At 41.0% G+C, this 15,109-nt stretch overlaps 1 protein-coding gene across 1 annotated transcript in view; it reads left to right on the top strand.

The window, feature by feature from the left end:
* The first annotated feature begins 745 nt into the window (after positions 1–745).
* LOC142141111 (gametocyte-specific factor 1-like) overlaps positions 746–15,109 on the top strand; it is a 31,849-nt gene continuing 17,485 nt past the window's right edge. The window contains exons 1-3 of the mRNA XM_075199241.1: positions 746–867; positions 3,255–3,343; positions 12,880–13,012. Of these exons, the coding sequence (XP_075055342.1) occupies positions 3,263–3,343; positions 12,880–13,012 (214 nt within the window). The 5' untranslated portion in view covers positions 746–867; positions 3,255–3,262. The remainder of the gene's footprint in view (positions 868–3,254; positions 3,344–12,879; positions 13,013–15,109) is intronic.

Raw genomic sequence — 15,109 nt, 5'->3', positions numbered from 1 at the left:
GCGAGATGAAATTCAGCGAGTAAACTACCGTATTAACGTTTTTTACGTGCAAGTTATGTATAAACGGTAATAGTTTTAACGCGCTTGTTCCGGCGGCGCCCTGAGGAACAACTGAATACCCCCCTATTACTGTTATATCGGCAGTAACGTGGCCAACTGAATTCCCCCCATAGAGGTGCAAGGAGATATGCGCGATGTTGAGTTACCGTATTACCTGAAAATGTGTGCAGCCGTGTTATTCAGCGGAACATTGCAGATAATTGTTTATCCCCCTTAGAAAGGTATATAGTGTGAGCAGCAGAAGTTAGGTACACCCCTGAAAAGATGTAAATGTGTGTACATGATCCCTTCAGCATGGTACAAAACACCAAACCCATTTAATTTACAGCTGCAGCTATCTGTGTTTTATTCATTTATTAACTGGAATGTTGTTTTAGTTAACACAAATGAATCATTTCTGCACAGATAAGTGTAACAGTAAATAAAGTTGGAAGTTGAGAGCAAAGCATTTTGTACCCATGATAGGGATCATGTTGGAGGGACTGGGATAGCCCTAAGTTTTTAACATTTGTCCCTGTTAACCAACTGCATAGCACAATTTATGAAATTCTGTATATAAGCTGCGAACCTCTCTTTCTAATCTTAGTTTTTATTCTGGTAAATACATCCCTGACGATGATTTAAAACTCTATCATTGCATAATTGCTATGTGCATGCAGAAGGAGCACGTGTCTCCCCAGACTGGCGGCTAAGGGAGTGGTACGTGCTGGGGCGGTCTCCCGCCATCTGCAGAGAGGGAGGAGCGAGAGACAGCGGAGCGGAGCTGCACGGCAGGAGCAGGCAGAGCGAGGCGGCACCGGCACCACGGTAATAATGCTGCCTGCAGAGGAGGTGGCGAGAGACCGGGGGAAGGGGCCACTGGCATCTAGTAGTCAGTGAAAGCATGGTACAAGTCATGTATGGGGGGGACGTTAGGTCAGAGAGGCCGCGGAGATGGGGGTCATCATACAACCTGCAGGACAGACTGTCAGCTAGTGAATGCTAATGTGCCAGTTAATTATGTATTTGCTAATTGGACAGGCAAACTTCGTTCATTAATTAAATACAAAATGTAAAAAAAATGGCGACCTTGCAAACAGAATTGTTAAGTATATTATTGAAGTAAAGTGTTAAATCCCCATAATCTCCAAAAAGGCAGCTATATAATCTGCATTGGTGTTATACAAACATGCAGTGCATGGTTTTGATGGTCTCATGTGGGTGGAAGTTGCAGGAATGGGGCACAGGAGTGTAACCTGGATTATAGACCAGGGCTGCAGTGTGACCACGGCACGCGTAACTTAAATAACTAATGTTAAAAAAAAAAAAGCTAACTCTGTTCTGGATGAAATATACTACAGTCTGGTCCCTAGGGGGCTACTTACACCTGGAAAATATTAGTATGTGTGTGAATGATTATCTAGAAACCCACTATCCAGATAGTTCCAGAAAGAGAAAATACAATAATGCTGTTTTTTGTAATGTGTAGATGTTATCATAACCTATTGAAGAAAGAACTTTGTACTGTGTCTCCACCACATAATTTATATTTATTTAATTATTATTTTTTTCACCATTGTAGAATTTTTAGGATTCATCAGACTCATGTAGCTCTCTTATAAATAGGATATTTTAATAACTAGAATGGCAGTTACTGTTAGATTCATGTCTGCATTCTAAGAGGTTCCTTAAACATAACAGGCTAGCTGTAGTGAAGAGTCAGGATGCTGTTGGCCAGGCCTGCTATGGAAAGTACCAGTGATATTGAGAACATAAAGAACTCCACATCATACAATATCATAATCAGTATCTGGTAATTAAGTCACTGTAATCTAAAACCGCTGCAAAGCCCTATAATAGTCTTATCAAAAATAATTTGGATCATATACATGTTGTTAAATTCAGGTTGAAGATGATTATTGGTACTGGTCTTGTAGATCTGAACACATGTTTTAAAAATAAGTGTGTATAAAGTGTACCTGTGTAATAAAAACTGCACCCATGTAAAATAATTGCAGTGTAGCTTACTTTTATTGAGATCAAGAAAATAGTGCAACACAGAAATGCAAGTCCACCAAGCATCTCGTACTGAACATGTGGCAACCAAGACTAGGGGGTATATTTACTAAACTGCGGGTTTAGAAAAGGGGAGATTTTGCCTATAGGCAACCAATTAGATTCTAGTTATTTAGTGCATTTTACAAAATGACAGCTAGAATCTGATTGGTTGCTATAGCCACTTTTTCAAACTCGCAGTAAATATACCCCTAGATCTTTTGTCAAAAAGTGCTCCAGAACTTCGTCTCCCCAACCATTTGGCTGTACTCCCAATTTCTTTATTCAGCCTGCTGCATGAAGTTTTCCACCTGATCCACAACTACCTGTGAATGGGTAGGTAACCTTTACCCTGGCTCTTAGTGGCCATGAGTGCTGCTTGCTCTTCGGATCTGCTTCATGCTTTGCTCAGTTTTCCAGTAAAACAAGATCCTTCCTCCAACCAGCCATGTAGACCAAACTGCAACACAGCGGTGCTGCTGGGTCCTAAAGATAAAACGTATTGGAGCATTATGAAAACGTATGAATAAAAATATATTTTCATCTGAAAAACATAATGTTTTAATACTGAGGCATTAATATACATATAAAAGTAATCCAAACTTTGAATCCCTAGAAGTAAATAAAAAATATTTTAAGACTCATCAACAAATCACAAACTCTTACCTCTGACTGTATTAGCCAGTATTGTTTTATTAATGTTTGTTGACATTTGTAAAGCGGTAAGGATTCTGTTGGCACTATATAAATAAATGTTGATGATGAAAGTAATGAGTGCAGTTAATTAATAATTTATATGAATATAATTGCACTTGTAGACCTTCTCATTTAGAATGTTAAGAAATTAGAAAGTCCACTGACAATTGCTAAAGTAGTTAACATTTCCTAGTAGCATATACAGGTAAGTGTGTGTGAAGGAATCTTTTCTTTCTAGCTAGCAATCTGATTAAAAATGACTTTAAAATTATTGGGATGTTACATTTGTACCTCTGTTGTATATTAATCTGCTTTTGCAGAAATGTGTTAGTTTGCTCACAAAGAAAAATTGTATGTGAGGCAGTTAATAGTTGTTGACTTCTCACATGTTTATTGACAAGGGAACAGAACACTGGTCGTGTTTCTCAGTTGTTGGTATTGATTATTGTGTATATGTTTAACAGGTTTAATCATGGATTATGTCATCTGTCCATTTAATGCTGAGCACAAGGTCCATGGAACGGAGTTGAGAATGCACCTTATGACCTGTCAGGTATCGGTATTAACTTTTACTAGGTGATTGTATTCATATGTGGATGAGTTAACTGTACTGTCCCACTTTTCTTCACATATAAGAACAGCTAGTAATTGTTTTGAATCATTTAAATATTACCCATGTTGCAGCAATATCTGTGTAAAGTGAGCCAATCATCCCCATGTGATACCACATTTAAAGAGATACTATATGCTGATTTTTGTACACTTTATTTTTCTATAAATATTTAGTTAAAAAGGTTAACCTAAATAAATGAATATGTTTGCATCTTTATAATGTAGCATAAAGATGTGTTGCTTTCTTGGATGAGATAAAATATCCATAGGAACCAATGCAGCAGTGCTCTCTCAGCATTTCAATGTGTTAATTGGGAGATCTTGGGTTGTGAGGTGAGACTGAGGGCCTGATGCTGAGTTACTTATACCACTTTCATACTGCCAGCCCGGCAATATCCTGGGTATATGAACCCAGGATATTGTCGGGGCGACAGAGGCTCTTACCTGTCAAATTCACGGGTAGACCCTGTTCATACAGAACATGGGTCTCCATGGCAACATCACAAGAGGAGCTCTGATTGGCTCCTCTTGTGATGTGCTTTGTTTTGTTTTTTTAAACCTCAACATTATGTCTGGTGAGACCCGGATTAAAATACCCGGGTCTCGACACTCATAGTGCAGGTGACCTGGGTCGGACCCGGGAATTACACCACCAAAAGTCCCGGGTCAGCCGACCCGGGAATTAGACCTGGTGTTATTCATACTGCAGCCTCAACCCGGGTTGCCGGGACTCGCCCCAGCAAAAACCCAGCTGCAGTATGAAAGGGGTATAACAAAGCAAAATAAAGGAGTACATTTGCTCCTAGAGAAACAAAGTTATAATGCAAGGGGTGCAAATCAATTTTTTTTTTTTTGCATTCAAGTCAAATACTGCTTTATTTGTATACCGAGATTTAAAGTTGATCTAGAACCTACCCTTTCCCAACTATAAATCTGTTCCCACATTTTATAAGGACCTCTACCTTCATTGCAACATCAGGCCCTTGTAGCGTTGTTTAGGTTGAAAAATGTGTCCATCTATTTCATATATATCAACTAGGGTATTTGAGGAGAAAATCTCATTAAACATAGTCCAATTTACCTTAAAATAAATAAATATTAAAACAAAATTCTGCCAGTTCCTGCTACATTGGAGCTTGCGGTCTAAATTCCCTAATACACATCGCTCTCTCCGTTTTGCCAATTAACATACTAGTATATTTTTGGACTGTAGGAGGAATCCAGAGCACTTAAATTCATAAACATGGGGAGATCATACAAACTCCACATAGATTGGGCACTGGTTTGAATCAAACCTATGGCCCCAACGCTGAGAGGCAATAATGCTAGGCACTGTGCTACCTTGTCACCCATATTGTGTTAGTCTAAGTAACCCTGTATATTCTGTGGGGGGGGGGGGGGGGGGGGTTGTGCAATATATGTATAAACATCACGGCCCATTTATCTCTCCACATATATTGTAATGTGATTGTCCTAGAGAGCATAGTTTGTTTGTTTTTTATAGTGTGGTTATTTGCAAACTCTTCTCTTTACTGTATAAAGGCTAAAACCACAATTTATTATTTTTATACGTTATATCTTTATCCCATCTGAAAGCAAATTTTTCATACCATTATAATTATCTGCAACTGTTCGTCTCTGTATGGTAACACCTGAGAGAAGGGGTGCTCCAAGTAGGTGTTTCTGACTGATAAAACGCAGTATGGGTTTTTGTTTTGTATGGGTCGTAAATGCTGTGACGAAAATCAATTACAGCGATGGTGGGTGTGAGCTCTCCTGAGCAATGGGGGACCCTGTCATGGAGTTGGGTGAATGCTGAATAAACCTGTTAGTAGCTTGTAATAAGTAAATGATACATAATCATAAGAAAAACCACAAAAAACTATGGGCTTTCATAGTGGATTGGATCGGCTATAGTCTCATGAATATTTCGCTCTCATTAAATCTGGGGTTCACTGTTATCATGGGTTGTATGAGGGGAGCGTGGACTTGGCACTTAGTTAACTTGTTTAATGTAACATACTGACAGACCCTGTGATGTTATTGCATTAGATATGCTTAATGTTTGTAGACACTCCCTTATATGTTTAAGCTTGAATCTTTAGTGATGGTCCCTAAGACCATGGGGAATGCTGGGAAGTGGGTGTGGCCAGTGTGCAATGTACCCAGAGTCTGCAAATGGCTGAATAAAGAGCTCAGCAGTGCCCACCCATGCTTCAGTGTCCTGATGAACTGATTTACAAGTATATTAACAAAACATGGTGTCAGAAGAAGTTTTAACTGGACTGCTAGAGCTCAGAGTGTGAAAGGATCCTGCAGAAGTCTGTAAAGCTGTGACACGCAGTGTCTGAATATCTGTCTTGTGCTCTGGTCACATCAAACAGTGAGTAACTATGGATAGGCTGTCTCCTCCAGCAGGCATGCTCATGTCTGGCAACTTGTCTGAAAACTGGAAAAGATTTAAACAAAAGTTTAATATATATCTTGCTGCATGTGGAGCTGATGCAATGGAGGATAAAACAAAGTCATCCATCTTCCTCCATGTGATAGGAGAGGATGTGCTGGACATTTATAACAGTTTTCAGTTTGCTGAAGGGCAGAATATGGTGCTATCTTCTATAATGCAAAAGTTTGAAGATTACTTTGTGCCAAGGAAAAATGTGACATATGAAAGATATAAGTTTTTCACCTGTGATCAGAAGTCTGGAGAAGGATTTGATCAGTATGTTACAGAACTGCAATCACTCAGCAAAACCTGTGAGTTTGGTGATTTAAAGGACTCACTGATTAGAGATCGTATTGTCTGTGGAATACCTGATAATGGACTCAGAGAAAGATTGCTGAGAGAGCAAGACCTAGAACTTGACAAGGCAATGACTATGTGCAGATCTACAGAAATGACCAGACTGCAAGCCAAACAGTTACACAAGGAATCTGATACTACTGTACATGTGGTGAAGAAAACAGAGCCAAGCAAACCACCATTCTCTAAAATGAAGCAGTCTAAAATGCAATCTAATAGGAAAATCTGCAGTAGATGTGGAAATACTCACAATCCTAAAATGTGCCCTGCTTATGGTAAAACCTGCATGAAATGTGGTGGACTTAATCACTTTGCCAAATGCTGTAGAACCAATAGTGAAACAAACAAAGTGCATGCCGTTGAACAAGCTACGTCTGAAGATTTTTTTGTGAATTGTATTGAACTTTGCAGTACAGACAAGAAAGAATGGATTGTTCCTTTAACAGTGAACGAGATTGTCATTCCCTTTAAGCTTGATACTGGTGCGCAGGTGAATTTGATATCGTTTCAAGACTATAAGACTTTTAGAGTAAAACCTAAAATTCATCCAGCCAATGTGAAAGTTACAGGCTACACTGGGGAGGAAATTCCTGTGAAAGGTACATGCCTAGTGACCCTGAGCTACAAAGGACAAAAGTTCAAAACATCGCTACTGATTGTGGATAAAGATGTACAACCGATTCTAGGATTAAGTTCATGTGAGAAGCTTAACTTGATAAAGAAAGTTTTCATGGTGACATCACAAGTAGAAGATGAATGCAAATCAGTGTTTACAGAATACAGAGACATGTTTGAAGGTTTAGGTTGTCTGCCTGGCGAGCATAAGATAAATCTAGACACGCAAGTTCCTCCAGTGATACACCCCTGTAGAAAAGTGCCATTTGCGCTGAGAGAAAAACTAAAACAGGAGTTAAACCGCATGGAAGCTTTGGGTGTGATACAGAAAGTTGATGAGCCTACTGAATGGGTGAGCTCCTTAGTAATTGTTGAAAAGAAAAATGGACAACTCAGAATATGTCTGGATCCAAGAGATTTAAATAAGGCTATTAAAAGAGAACATTTCAAACTACCAACCAGAGATGAAATCATGTCACAGTTTGCGGGAGCAAAATGGTTCAGTAAATTGGATGCATCTTCAGGATTCTGGCAAATGAAGCTAGATGAAGCCAGCTCAATGCTGTGTACATTTAATACCCCAGAAGGTCGATACAGATTCCTTCGACTACCATATGGGATATTGTCTGCTCCAGAAGTATATCACAAAAGGATACACATGATTTTTGAACACATTCCAGGTGTTGAAACAATGATGGATGACATTATTGTCTGGGGATCTACAAAAGAAGAACATGATTCTAGACTGAGACAAGTAATGGAACTTATCAAGAAGGTGAATCTAAAGCTGAACAAGGACAAATGTGAATTTGGTGTGAAAACACTTACCTTTATGGGTGACGTGGTCTCGGAGGAAGGTGTGAAGCCTGACCCGAGGAAAATATCAGCCATAATAAACATGGAACGTCCTAACAACAAAGACGACGTGAGAAGATTCCTAGGAATGATTACTTACTTAGGAAAGTTTATTTCTCAACTCTCCGAACAAACAGCACCTCTAAGATGGTTGTTGGACAAAAATAATGAGTGGATGTGGTCACATGAACAAGAAGAAAGTTGGCAAAACTTGAAATGGACCATCACAGAGCAACCGGTACTAAGATTCTTTGATCCTACAAAAAGTATAAGAATTTCAGCAGATGCCTCGCAATTTGGCCTAGGCTCAGTGTTGTTACAAGAACATGAGGATACATGGCAACCGGTAATCTATGCATCAAGAGCATTGACAAGTGCTGAAACAAGATATGCTCAGATAGAAAAAGAACTTCTAGCAATCACATATGCATGTGAGCGATTTCATCAATTTGTGTATGGTCAAGCGTTTACAGTGGAAACTGACCACAAGCCATTGGTAACTATCATGGCTAAATCGTTACATGACTGTCCCATGAGAATTCAAAGAATGCTTATAAGACTACAGAAATATGATGTCCAATTGCTGTACTGTCCTGGTAAATACATGTACATTGCTGACACACTTTCCCGTGCTGTGAACAAAAGTGAAGGTTCTGAAAGTCTGATGGATAAAGAGATAGACGCATATGTTAATTTGATTGTAGCTTCTCTACCTGTGTCTCTTGCAAGACAAGAACAGATAAGAAAAGAAACAGAGACAGACATCACAATGAAAGTGTTACAAGACATCATTCTGAAAGGATGGCCAGCAGAAAAAAATGCGTGCCCACTGTCTATTCATGATTATTGGATGTACCGCACTGACCTTACGGTTGTCAATGGTATTATTTACAAAGGCAATAGAATTATACCTGCACGACTAAGAAAAATTATGCTGTGCAAGATACATGAAGGCCACTTAGGAGAAGAGAAATGTAAACGGAGGGCGCGTGAAGTGATGTATTGGCCAAGAATGAACCAGGACATAGCACAGACAACAGCTACATGTGAACTGTGTCTTACGTACAGACCAAAGCAACAAGTCGAGCCGCTGAGTCCTCAAGCAGTGCCAGAGAGACCATACCAGAAGGTAGGCGCAGATTTGTTTGATTGTATTGGAAAAACACACATTGTCGTGACTGATTATTATTCTAATTACCCTGAGGTGCAGACTCTACCTACAACTACTAGTAAAGCCGTAATCAGTTGCATGAAGTCAATCTTTGCAAGGCATGGTGTTCCTATGGAAGTGTTCACTGACAATGGACCTCAGTTTTCCAGCGCTGAATTTAGACAGTTTGCTGAAGAGTGGGAATTTGTCCATGCAACATCGAGTCCCCACTATCCACAGTCAAATGGGTTGGTGGAAAGTTCAGTAAAAACTGTAAAGAGTCTAATGAAAAAAGCACAAGACGGCAAAGAAGATTTCTACAAAAGTCTTTTAATCTACCGCAGTACACCTTTACAGAATGGACTCTCTCCTGCACAAATGCTGATGGGAAGGAGGATTAGAGCAAATCTTCCGATAAGTGACGAACTGCTTAATACGCATAACTCAGCATTGGTGAGACTGAGTAAGGTACGTCAACAGGAGAAACAGAAACTGTACCATGATAGGCGAGCAAAAAGCTTATCTGATCTAAGATCAGGTGACCAAGTCCGTCTCCGAGATCATGAGAAAGGCATTTGGATGCAGAAAGGTATTGTGCAAGCACAAGTAGCACCAAGATCTTATATTGTACGTACAGATCGTGGAACAGAAGTAAGAAGAAATCGGGTCGATTTAAGATCTCAACCCAACCATAGTGATGGCAACACGACTGAAGAATACCCTTCATCTGACATGTATGATGGACTTGATAATGGTGAACAAACCATGATGGAAGAAAGGTCCAACATGGTTGACGATACACAGACTTTGTGTGAAAGACCCATAAGAGAAATACGCAGACCTGAGAGACTCATTGAAACGTGTTAGATGATGTTCTTAATGTTATATTGTTAAATTGTTATACTGAAGGATACAGGGCTTATCTTTAAAGAAAAGAAGATGTGATGTTATTGCATTAGATATGCTTAATGTTTGTAGACACTCCCTTATATGTTTAAGCTTGAATCTTTAGTGATGGTCCCTAAGACCATGGGGAATGCTGGGAAGTGGGTGTGGCCAGTGTGCAATGTACCCAGAGTCTGCAAATGGCTGAATAAAGAGCTCAGCAGTGCCCACCCATGCTTCAGTGTCCTGATGAACTGATTTACAAGTATATTAACAAAACAGACCCCTCAAGGAATTGGGCTTACTTTTATTGCTGCAGTAGTTTTTCATTTCTTTTTTTTTTTTTTTTATTTACCTTTTTTTCTTCAAATGACAGCTTTAGGCAGTGTGCAGTGTCAACAGCACATTCTGGGCATCTTAGCTGCGATACAGCCGTCGCTGGGTGAGAGTCGCATTACAATTTCAGTGCTGACAGTCGGCTTAGCAAAGTCGCTGTCACACTGTAGATCCCTGAATTATCGGCGCTGCCATCAAAGGTAGAGAGTGCCGGTATTCGGAGCGGTGGTGGCTGCCATCTTCTGGAATGTACCAAGTCCTACCATCAGAAGAGGAGGGGAGGATCGAAGTAAGCGCATACCTGTGCTGAAAAGCCTATGATAGACAAGCAGATCAGGTCGTTTGCAGGCTTCAAACTATAGAAGCCACGTCAAGCGACCATTATAACAGGAGAATTACCAATACTTTGTGTCAGGCAACGAGTGACAATTGAGCTCACCTGCTGACTGACACAGCTCATGCCTAGCTGTACTAGTCTTGTGGAAGGTTAAGTACCAGATTTATTCTATACTTTCATACTATACTTATTGTCTTATAACTGACAACTGGATTAGGAATTGCTTTTTTATGCAAGCAGAGTATTATATAGAATTCTGCTCACAAAAATAACCCACTGGGGTATATGTATAAATATCACACATACAGGTTATTGTGAGATGCTACTTTTGACTACGAGTCATAGATCAGTTAGTATCCTTGTAACAAAAATCCTATATCTTGTGTGACTGTCATCTGAATTCTCTATTTTGTGGCACGATTTCGATTAAAAAATGTCTGATGAGGGAAGGACACTTATAACAAAATCCTTGCTTCAAGTGTAAAGTTAAATTACCTAATGAACAAACAAGACTCGGGCCACTTTGTAAAGTCTGCGATGTGAGGGCCCAGGCTGCGCAGGACAAAACTAGTACACCATTAGTGGAGGAACCGGTGTGGACAACTTCGCTAGCGCAGTCTGTTACAACACTAGTCCAGCTGCTTGCACGCCCGGAGGAGATACCAGCTATTGCTGTGGGTTTCCCCTCCATCTCAGTAGAAGTCGATCCTACCACAGCAGTCTGGTTACCAGTGGCTACTGAGATCGCAGATTTAGGACTGACCGGTCCTACATCCTCTTTCGCTCTACAAGGCCCTTCACTAGGAGAACCTGTTTGTCCACATCCTTAGTCAGAGGCTTAGACCTCCGCTGTTGAGAAACAAGCGTCACAGGCTCACCAACCCTCTTTTTTCGATCGCTGACTGAGGGATCGTTGTAAGAAGAAGTTGAGGACTAATGTTCCAGAAATCATTGTATTGACGACCCTGAACTGGCGGTGCATCAAGCTCTGCACCTATTGGTCCTAGAGGAGCCCAGAGCGACAGACCAGGGTTTCTTAAGAAAAGAGACGCATAGTTTGCTTTCCACCATCAACAGAACTTAAGTTAAATGGTGGAATCGGCCTGGAACCAGCTAGACCGCAAGTTTGTTATCCCACGGAGGTTCATTGCCCTCCATCTATTACAGGTGGAGGACTTGGTCTGTTGGGCACAGGTACCAAGAGTTGATACACCTGTGGCACGGCTGGCTTGCTTCAGTACTCTACCAGTGCTAGAGGCAACCGCCCTTTAGAACGGCACAGACCGTAAAGTAGAGGGATTTTTGAAATCCATCTATGTAGCGACGGGCACCTCTCTCAGACCCTTGCTGTCTTCAGCATGGGCTGCTAGAGCAATGGAAACATGGACTGACCAGCCAGCGACAGGATTACAGGACTCTGACCTGCTTCCTCTTGCCCTGCACCTAAAGGAGGCTTCAGGATACTTGTATGAGGACTCTCTGGCTTAGGTTCTGGGATGTCGATACCAAATCGAAGAAATCCCAAGAGACCCTGCCTTACTTGAGCTCAGTGCTATTTGGCCCGGATTTCGCATCAATCAAGAGATCGTGTTTCCGGTGTTCAAAGAGGCGGCTTCATCTCCAGAGCTTAACCCCATGGAGTCTCTGGATGTGGTGCGGGATTCTCCTCATCTCTATACAGCAGACATCCCACATTGTCTGCACAGATTGTCTTTGTCTTGTTTGATCCCATAAAGAGGATGGGCTGGCTTCTAAGTAGACAATTGCCAGATGGTTTACATCTACCATCAAGCAGGCTTATGTCAGTGCTAATCTACCTGTGCCCAATCGCAATGTTGCCCACTCCACCCACTCGGAGGCTTTTTGGGATGTATGGAATGGGACCTCTGCGGACCAGCTCCGCAGGGCTGTCACCTGGTCCTCGTTTCATACTTTCACCAAATGTTATCACTTCAATATGTTTGCATGTCCGGACACCTGTTTTGGCACGTAGTACTTTATGTGCAGGGCTGTCAGAGCGGTCCTTCCCTTAGAGGGCTGCTTTTGAACGTCCCCATGGTAGCAGTGTCCTCCAGATTGGATTAAAGAGAAGAGGATTTTTATACTTGCGATAAATCCATTTATCTGATTCCATCTGGGAGACTGCGTTCCCTCCCCTCTGCCCTTCTTTGGTTGTTTGACTCCCCTTCCTTGGGGACTTTAGAATTACACTGAGGAGCTACTAGGGGTCTGTCGGCATGTTACATTAAACAAGTTAACTAGTTAAGTGCCAACTCTGATCCCCTCATACAACCCATGGTACGAGTGTGTGTCCGTCCCCCCCGCCCCCCCCCCCAGATTGAATCTGAGAAACGGATTTACCGAAAAATTTTAATTTTTTTTTTTTTTTTTTTCTTCTTTTTTATATTTGTTTAGGATGCTATTTCCGATATAGCAAGTACAACCAACAGGATTTTTTAAAAGTGTATCTATTATGATTGACATTTTCTGTTTTAGAACAAATATGCTAAGGAAAAAGAGAAGCTGGTTGGTCAACAGCCTTCAAAAAAGAAAGCTCAATGGATAGCCCTGTCTCTTAAAAGGGAAGAAGAGGAGGAAGCAAAGATGGAAGCAAACATGCAAGTCTTTGGTATGAGACATGTATTATAAACACAGCCCAATAGTGCTATTTGATGGGTAATAAAAGTCCAGTATTTTTTTGACAACTCCACCAAGTGAGGGACAGGGCGCTTTCCCCACACAAGTCTCAAACAGTGATCGGAGACTTTTGAAAATAATGCATGTACACATTTTCTGACCTTTATGGAACTTTTTGCAGTGTTGAATCGGATTTGTTCCAATTCATCCAGATCTAGAGGCTCCCCTGCATCCACCTCCTGAGCTTGTAGGAGAGTGTTTATGGTTCTTTGTTGTATGTTAACAAGTGGTTATAAATAGTTTATATCAATCTCCTTGAAAACACTTCCATGGTACAGCAATTTCAGCAACAAGGCAGTCTGCATTATGGTCCTCGGAATATGTAATGTGGAATAAAGGTGTCTGATTTGCATTTACTGGAGAAAACAAGACTTAGAGAGAAATGTTAAAGGAGTTCAGCAAAGTCTGAAAAGCAGCGGATCCCCAATATTTATCAGACTTGTTATTCTGTTCAGTGGTTGAGACCAGACTCGTTGCTTGCATTATTCCACAATGGAGTCATTAAAGAGTGTTTAAATAGTAAATGGTAGATAAATGTATAACAGTCTTGTATGCTTTAAACTTGCATTTTATAGACCAGGGAATACATGGTGGGCTATTGAGTATTGCATCCTGCTCTTAACAAGTGAACAAATACAAGTGTCACTTGTCCAAAGATCCCTGGAGACTATTGTGGCATGGGTTGTTGTGGTAAGACGAGGCATTAATATCACTCTAACCAGCCTGTCCCTCATTTCTCACAAAAATGTGGATTATAGCATGTACTTTTTATAGCCCTTCTTTTGTTTCCCTACTCAACAGAATACCACTGCAGTGTCTAATTACATGGGGGTAAGGGGACATTGTAGCGCATTGTAAATATGTATACTGTATCTTGTTGATATTGCATGGAAGCTGTTAGTCATTATTCTTAAAGTGAAGCCAGGTGGGTTATGGGTAAGGTTCAGATTGCAGAATACAGGGCGGGGGTGGACCAATTAGTATCCATTGTTCTCAACATGTCTAGTTCAGACATTTTGTCTAGAGCTCAGCAGGGGACCTTCTGTGGAAGGACAGCTCATCTCCACTCCCCCTCCAACCCCCTGATACAGCACCCACCAATGGTTAAGAAGGATAGACACAGGGGTTTGCCCAGGGAGGGGAAAACACTGTGGAAATAAGGCCCTAGATATAAAGATCCAGTCCAGGGGGTTAGTAGATATTCATTCTGGGACTGGAAGCTACAGGGTAGCTGGTTGTAGAGTTGCCGTTCTCTACCAGTGAAATACATCATCAGATCCATGGGTCGTCAAGTCCGGACAGCCAGGTGACTAACTCCTTAAGCTAGTGGGTTAAGGGACAGATGATGTTGTAACCTGTCTGGCATTTATTTACTGTTTGTACGTAATAATCTAGTGATTGTTTTTATTGCAATAAATGTATTGCTTTACTTTCTAACTGCATTTGCCTGAGTGACTAATAAGAACCTTAGAAGGTATTGGATAGGCTTTCCTGGCATAGGAAGGGACCTGTGTGTGGCCAGCCAGCGTGAAGTGGGTAGAATTGGGCCAGAAAACCCAGTATCTTCACAATTGTGGACAATCAAACCCTTAAAAGGCACGGTAAATGCCAGCAAATGTAAAGTCATTCTGAGTGTTCACTGTCATAGTGTGGCATTGCTATACTATCCTTAGGAGAGTCAAAAGTTCCAGGATAACCATGTCCATATTCACATTGGTCTCTGGAAGGTTTGAGTATGGAAACAATGTAAAACATGCTTTGGCAGTCCACCAGATCTCAGCCTGATTGAACACTTACCGGAGATTCTGAAGAGATGGATTTATTGTATTTTTTTCTCTTCACCACAAACACATTGGCTCAAAGAATCTATCATTGGAGAATGGTGTTGCATATCTCCATTAGCATTTCAGAGTCTAGATAATGTCATGGCAGTGTAACTGGTGACTTTATTAGCCCAGTGCCCTGTTGCTGTTTCCCTTGCGGTAACCTGTATGTCTGCAATCTGAATGACCATAGTTATGTGAGTGTT

The sequence above is a fragment of the Mixophyes fleayi genome, chromosome 2 (assembly GCF_038048845.1).
Source record: "Mixophyes fleayi isolate aMixFle1 chromosome 2, aMixFle1.hap1, whole genome shotgun sequence".
NCBI lineage: Eukaryota > Metazoa > Chordata > Amphibia > Anura > Limnodynastidae > Mixophyes > Mixophyes fleayi.
This window is presented reverse-complemented; position numbering and strand designations above follow the sequence as displayed.